At 58.0% G+C, this 7,076-nt stretch overlaps 1 protein-coding gene across 5 annotated transcripts in view; it reads left to right on the plus strand.

Moving 5' to 3' along the window:
• Nucleotides 1–7,076, plus strand: part of VIPR1 (vasoactive intestinal peptide receptor 1) — a 33,414-nt gene that overhangs the window by 17,897 nt on the left and 8,441 nt on the right. For 3 of the 5 annotated variants that reach the window (XM_059390743.1, XM_059390739.1, XM_059390741.1), the window contains exons 4-6: nt 5,038–5,144; nt 6,323–6,429; nt 6,851–6,983. In XM_059390743.1, coding sequence (XP_059246726.1) covers nt 5,038–5,144; nt 6,323–6,429; nt 6,851–6,983 — 347 coding nt within the window. The remainder of the gene's footprint in view (nt 1–5,037; nt 5,145–6,322; nt 6,430–6,850; nt 6,984–7,076) is intronic. The other 2 variants (XM_059390740.1, XM_059390742.1) reach the window with 1 other exon arrangement.

Raw genomic sequence — 7,076 nt, forward strand, 5'->3', positions numbered from 1 at the left:
AATTGTGGGACTCGATCCCAGGACGCTGGGATCATGACCTGAGCTGAAGGCAGCTGCTTAACCAACTGAGCCACCCAGACGTCCCGAGGTTTAGGTTCTTAATCGATAATTCAGATTTCCATGAAAAAAAAAAGGATTCTGGGGGTGCAGTGGGAAGATCCAGTCCCAAGGCAGGTGAGAAGTGGTAATGGTTTGGACTTCAAGCATGGCAGAAGAGAGAAGTGGGCAATTTCCCTGTCTGTGAAGGATGCATGGGACTCCTGGCAGGGAGGGAGGGATCCAGCATGCCCACCTCAGGTCTAGGTTGGATGAGCTGGAGACTCATCAAAGACTAAGGGAGGAGCAGGTCTACAGAGGGAAGGACCTAAGGGAGGAGCAGGTCTGCAGGGGGAAGGACCCGAGAGAGGAAAAGGTCTGGAGGGGGCAGGACCCAATGAAGGAGCAGGTGTGGTTGGGGGAGGACTCCGGGAAGGAGCAAATCTAGGGTGGGAAGGACTCCAGGGAGGAGCAGGTCTAGAGTGGAGAGGACCCGAGAGAGGAGCAAGTCTAGAGGGGGAAGGATTAAGAGGAATTCTAGATAAGAATTCAGAGGCTGTGCAGAAAGACTCTTGGGCATCTCTTATTCCAGATGGCCCTTCGCTCTCTGGACCTATCTCTGTGTATAATAGGGACAGGTGGTGGGCCAAAGGGACTCTGGAGCAGGCTGGTGTTGCCCTCCAGTGCTCAGTGTTGTGACTTCCCCAGTGAGGGAGAGATGTCGGTGCCCTCCCTGTGGAGTCTGGGAGCAGTCAGAGACATCCGTATTCCAGGCCAGCTCCCACCTAGCCCAGCTTTCCAGGGGAGCCCGATACCTGGACAGGTAGGTGATGAACTCTTCCGGCAGCTTTCATGCGTCCAGTCCACAGAGCCTGGCACCCGGCCTTCTATCAGATCCCTGGAAGTGCCTGCTACTTGTGTTCCTCCTTGACACTCCTCTAATTGCATTCCTCCTGAAGGCTTTTCCTTCTGTCCCTGCTGGAATTGACAAGGCAGTTCCTTCCCTTAAGAACCTGGACTGCAGCCCACCATCTGGCTAACCCCAAGGCTGCCAGCCCCCCTAGGGCCCACATGGTGCCTTTGTGCAGATGAGAAGAAGGCAGTCCCTCCTCAGGCAGAGTCAGCCTCTCACCAGAACCCACCACAACCCACCTAATGACAAGCTGAATATGAGGTAGACTGGTCCCCATGTTATTAGCCAGATGCCCTTGTGCAGTGTACAACCTACATAGCTGTACCTGGCGGCCTTAGCCTCTGAAAATGATGGAGAGAAATAAGAGACCAGCATAGGGGCTCCAAATGGAAGGGAAAGAGGGTGTATTTTCCTGGGAAGAAGGTGTGAGCCTTAAACTCCAGAGAGGGAGGTTTGTGAGAAGGCGAGTGTAGAACGGGGAGAGTGCCAAGCCCAACTCCCACCCCTTTGGGTAACAGAACTGGGGAAAGAGCGTCCTCCCTGGAAGCATTGGAAGGGATATAGTTCTACAGGGAAAGTTGAAGACACCTGAAGAGAATAAAGACTGTAGAGTTAGAGAGAAGTCATCTCCCCAGGCTGGGTAAAAACCCCTGGGAAAGGAGTGTTGTTCAGGCAAGGGACTGCTCATCAAGGCACCAAAATGTCCATGGGGGCCTAGTCCTTTGATTCCTGGTCTGCATGTCTTTCATCTGTGGTGTTTTTACCGTGAAATATTTGTAAAGACATTTTTTAAGAGTGACGACTAGGATCGCCATTTTGGTTAAGACAACAGTGGCTACATTAATGTGTCTGTGGGGTCTGTGGGACACCTCCCTGCCCGACCCCCTGCGTCATGAAGCCATAGGTAAGAAAGTCTTGATGCCAACCTGAGATGTTTGCTGTGGCTCACTGGGACGGGGCACCACAGACAGGATTTCAGCAGGAGAGCGCTCATACTCAGAGCTAGGGTTGAGAACAATCTCTTCAACTATCTCGGGGTGGGAGTGGGTTGGAGGGACAGGAAAGCGGTGAGAGTCATCAGGAGGCTCTTGCCTAATCCCAGGGAGAGAAGATGGTGGCGGTAGTGCGGAAGGGAGGCTGGGATGAAGGGGCTGGTGACTGATGGGGAAGGGGAGAGAGGGTGAGGCAGGGTGTGTGGGGAAGCAATTCCACCATTTCTACCTCCAGTCACTGAGCTGTGCTTTCCTCATGGAGAGCCCAGGGAGGCGTGGAGGGGAGGCAATGACTTCTTTGTGTGACATGGTGAGCCACAGGAGACTGGGAGATTGTGGGGTTAAAGTCCCTAGACCCGCCCTCCCGCCCTCCGTATTCCCCTCAACACATACAAGTTGTGCTGGTTCCCAGGCCCAGTCTGGAGAGAGACTTTGAACTGCTTCTTGGGGTCTCAGGTGGCCACCCTTGAGATCTCTCTTCAAGAATGTTCCCTTTGAGACCTGGGGCACAACCCCGGGGCTGTACAAAGAGGCCATCCAGCTCTGAAGGTGACCCACTATCCACTCCCTTCCCCCGATATGTGGGGCAGGCAGGTTTCCAGGGGACAGGGTGCCCCTCCAGAAGCCCAGAAAGATGTGGAGACAGGCCAACCCACAACTGTATCCCAAGCCTGCTGCCTCCTTGCTGTGTGACCATAGGCAAGTCACCCGACCTCTCTGGACCTTGGCAGTCCCCTCCTTTAGTGGAACTCATCATAACTCCTAATGGCTAGCTTTAACACAGTCCCATTTGCTGCCCCCCACCCCTGCAGTGTGAATGCTGGTGGGTCCCCTAATTCATGATGGTACCAGGTGCCTGCTGTGTCACATCTGGCCTCACCAAGCCCTAGTCCTTCTGGCCAGTGGGGTGCTCAAAACTCGAGGCCTTGGTGTCCCAACCTCAAGGCTGGCTGACTTGGGCTTGTCACCTTTTTGGACTTGCCCTCCCACCCCAGCTGGTGGGGAAGTCCACACAAGAATCAGATCCTGGGAGGGACCCTCGGTGAGCACCTGAGATCTGGGGCTGAGGCAAGCCTGTGGTTTTACTGAGGGCCTGGTTGAAGCCTACCCAGGCTGCACGGGCAGGGTGGGTGGAAAGCTAAGGGGCTAAGTGAGTACTTCTCTCTTGCGCTGGGAGCCCCTTGCAGCAGAGTGGTTGGGAACTGGCCCAGAGAAGGGCTGCCAAGTCAGGAACTGGCCCCGCCCAACACCCCTGTCTCAGTAGAGTATCTCCTGCTGGCTCCAGACCTCGCAGTGGAAAGAGACCCTGGCCCAGCTCCTGAGTCTGTCCTTGGCTGTCTCTCAGTTCGCCAGCCTTGAGGCAAGGTGGCAAGAACCTCTTTCAAAGGGCGGCCTGGAGGATTTACAGAAATAGCGGGCAGGGAATCACCCGGTTGGGTGTATTCCAAGCCAAGTTTAGAAATATTAAATGCACATGCAGAGTGACTCTCCCTGAGCTCTCAGGACAGCTTGATTCCTCCTACAGCTCTGCTCCTGGACACCCAAAACAAGCTCTCAGGCCCCCCTCAGTGCAGGCTGGGGCAAGGTTACCCAGGATGACTCCTGGGGTCACAGCTGCCATAGCCTCTCGGGGCAAGTGACCAGCCTCTGGGAGCCTGGCCTCTCCAGGTGAAATGGGCTTCCCTTCCTCGCTGGGGGGTTGAGGGGATCCAGTAAGATACTGGGCCTCAAGTACTCTGTCCAGTTGCGACAAACGAAGGTTCTCAATGGTGATGCTGCCAGTGATGGTGCTGGTGACAGCGATGAGACCCCTGATGGTGATGATAGTGGTTGTGCTGGTGAGGCTGGTGGTGACCGTGATGGCGCTGGTGGTGATGCCGGGGACAGTGATGACACAGGGGTGGTGACGAAAGTGATGCCGGTGGTGGCAATGATGGTGACCCCAGTGAGAGCGCCTGGAGTGTGAGGAAGGAGCTATATAGGTCAAGGACGTTAGGACCCGTCTTCTTTCTCAGCTCTCCCTCACTTCCTCACCTCATCATCCTCTCCCTCCTCCTCCATCCATTTCCCTCCTCCTCCTGCCCCTTCTCTGCCTTCTTGTCCTCCTCTCTCTACTCCTTTCCTCCCCCTCCTTCTCTTCCTCTTCCCCCCCTCCCTCCCACCCCAACAAGCCAGCTCTCACCTGGACTTGGACCCAGGTGCCTCTTTAGTGAGTCCTGGGATCTTCTCTGGCTCCCCCATTTCCCCTTCAGTCCCTGCCCAGGACTAGAGAGCCAGCAGCCACAAGGGTAGCCCTCACATCATGGGCCCCCCCTAGTGGGTCCTGTTGCTTTGCTTCAGCTTTGGGCCTCTGAGGACAGTGGAGGGTGCCACAGTCCCAGAGGCCCAGCTGCAGCAAAATTCAACCCCACGACGCTGTGGGGCCATGCTGCCTGATCCCCTCTCCCATGTGCCTTTGTCTGAGCAGGCTCCCCAGCTAGGACTCCCTGCTTCCCCACTTAGTATTTCAGACCTGCGCCCTTCTCAGGTGTCCTTCCTGCCTCACCTTTGATCCCGCTCCAGTGGCACATCTGAGCCATACTGGGTATGGGAGGAAAACAGGCCTATTGGCCCAGGCAGACTGAGCCAGGAGGAGCCCCTTGGGACAGCCAGAGGACAGCTGTCTGTACCCATGGGGCAAAGAAACCCTCAGCCACTCCAGCACTTTTGGCCCTGTGACCAGGGTCACAAGCACTCAGCTTGTGACAAGGGCCACGGGTCATTCTGCACCAAGAATCCAGGCTGTGACAAGAGCCACTATCTATCTTGCCCCGGGGGTCAGTTTTAGACACGGCAAGGGGCAGGGCTGAGCCCAGAAAGGTCTGCTGTGACTGTCCCTCATGCTGGAGGGTCCCCCTGGCAGCCTGGAAGAGATCTGCCCCACCCCAAGTCCCCCATGATGCCCTAGGGTCTAGGGCAAGGTGGCTGGAGCCCAACACCACCGGGGGTGGCAGGGATAAGGTGAGCTCAGGGACAGCCAGGCCCCACGCCTACTCCATAGACTCATCCTGCTCCCAGCCTCAACCTCTCTCCTCTCGGCCCCTGCCCTCCACCCAGGCCTCAACGTGAGCCGTGGCTGCACCGCCGAGGGCTGGACACACCTGGAGCCCGGCCCCTACCCTGTTGCCTGTGGCTGGGATGACAAGGCATCAGATTTGGACCAGGTGGGCCTCTGTGCACCCCTGCCCCTCCTCTCCGAGAGTGCCTCTGTCTGCAAGGCTCTTTCCACTCTCTCCCAGCAAGGAGTAAGGTTGCTGTTGGTGTGGAAGCCAGGACTCGGGTGGGGGTGGGGTCCTTCTCAAGCCTCCTCCCTCACCACACCTGCACTTCCAGGGGCTCATCTCCCTGTCTCTCCCTGACCCGGAACAGGAAAGGGGCTTTCACCCTTCCAGCCGGGCCACCGCCCCACCCTCACCCCACCCACACTCCCCCACCTCGTGGGCACCTTGCTCCGGTCCTAGAGGGGGACAGGCCAGGCAGGCCTCATCTCCCTGTCTCATGCAGAGGGGAAACTGAGGAGATCTTGGAAGGAACCACCCTCAGATACCAGGCAGCCAGCCAGGGACAGGAACAGGGACAGGACTGTGGTCCTGAGTCCCAGAACAGGGACGCCGGGGAGCAGGCAAAGATGGGCTCGCTGTATGGATGTGGGCCTAGGAGCCAGGGAGAGATTCTGATAGGAAGGTAGAGTGTAACTGGAGTCCTCAGCTAGGAGCCCCTCATTGCTTTGGTGCGGGGACACAGGTGTGTGTCTGTCAGCTGTGACATTGGTCCCACCCCAGACACTGCTCGGAGCTTTCAGTGTTCCCACGAAGGCAACTTCCTCAGAGGCCCTCAAAGCCCACCAGGTCCTCAGGCAGGATCTAAACCCCCTAAATCCCACTTGACCCCTTGCTTGGGCTCTGGCAGGGGTGGGATGTGGCGAGCAAGAAGGGAGGGCGCAGTGACCGAGGTTCTGCACGTGTGTCCGTGGGGAGGGCACTGAGAGGCACCCAGCAAGAAGCTCTTGGATTCTAGCTTCGTCCTGCCACCCCCTGAAAGGCCAGATTGCCCTCATCCTGCTGACCGCTGCCCCTGAGAGCCCACAGTGGCAAGTTACCCCCAGTGTCTTCTTTGGCATCCTAATTTCCTGTGTGCCTCCCTTGCTGCACAGTGTAAGGGCCTCAGATGGAGCCTGAAGGGCCAGAATGTTGGGCCACTGGGGGGACCAATTCCTGGGCCTCTTCACCTGCCAAGGCAGGGATGGGAGGCAGGGTGTGTAGAGCACGCACCCCTGCCAGCACCCCCTAGGTGAGCCCACCCCACCTCCACCTAAGATCAACCCTTCTTCTCCCCCCTGTAGCAGCAGCGGTCAATGTTCTACAGCTCCGTGAAGACCGGCTACACCATTGGCTACAGCCTGTCCCTTGCTGCCCTTCTCATTGCCACAGCCATCTTGAGCCTGTTCAGGTGAGGTCTAGCCCCAGGGCAAGCCTCAAAGCCGACCCAGCCAGTTCACTTCTTTCCTCGAGCCCTGCCTGGCCCAGTCATGCTCTGGTCCCCTCCCCGGTCACCCCCAACCCACGCAGCACACAGTCCCTGTCTCTGTCCCCCAGCTAGGCCAACCTCCCCAGGAGACAACAAGCTGCTCAGAGCGATCCACCTGTCTCAGCCTCATCCCCACAGGATGGTGCTGAACCTGGGAATAGGGCACAGAGGGTGGGGCTGGCCCTGGAGGCCGAGGCCCACAGGACTGGGCTACCCAGGGGCGGGGCCTGCACTTGGAGGCCACAGGCTGCCCTTACCCTGCCCTCACATGGAGCCCAGGACCACGCAGTTGGGCCGGGTGGCAGAGCCCCCGCAGCCGCCCAGCTCAGCCCGCCTCGCGCAGGAAGCTCCACTGCACACGGAACTACATCCACGTGCACCTCTTCATATCCTTCATCCTGAGGGCTGCCTCTGTCTTCATCAAAGACCTGACCCTCTTCGACAGCGAGGAGCTGGACCATTGCACCAAGGGCTCGGTGAGAACCCTGCCCAGCCCGCCTCGTCTCCCTCTTTACCTTCTCACACCACATCCCTCTTCTCCCGCTTTCTCCCCTTTTCCCCTCTCCCCC

The sequence above is a fragment of the Mustela nigripes genome, chromosome 2, assembly GCF_022355385.1.
Source record: "Mustela nigripes isolate SB6536 chromosome 2, MUSNIG.SB6536, whole genome shotgun sequence".
Lineage (NCBI taxonomy): Eukaryota > Metazoa > Chordata > Mammalia > Carnivora > Mustelidae > Mustela > Mustela nigripes.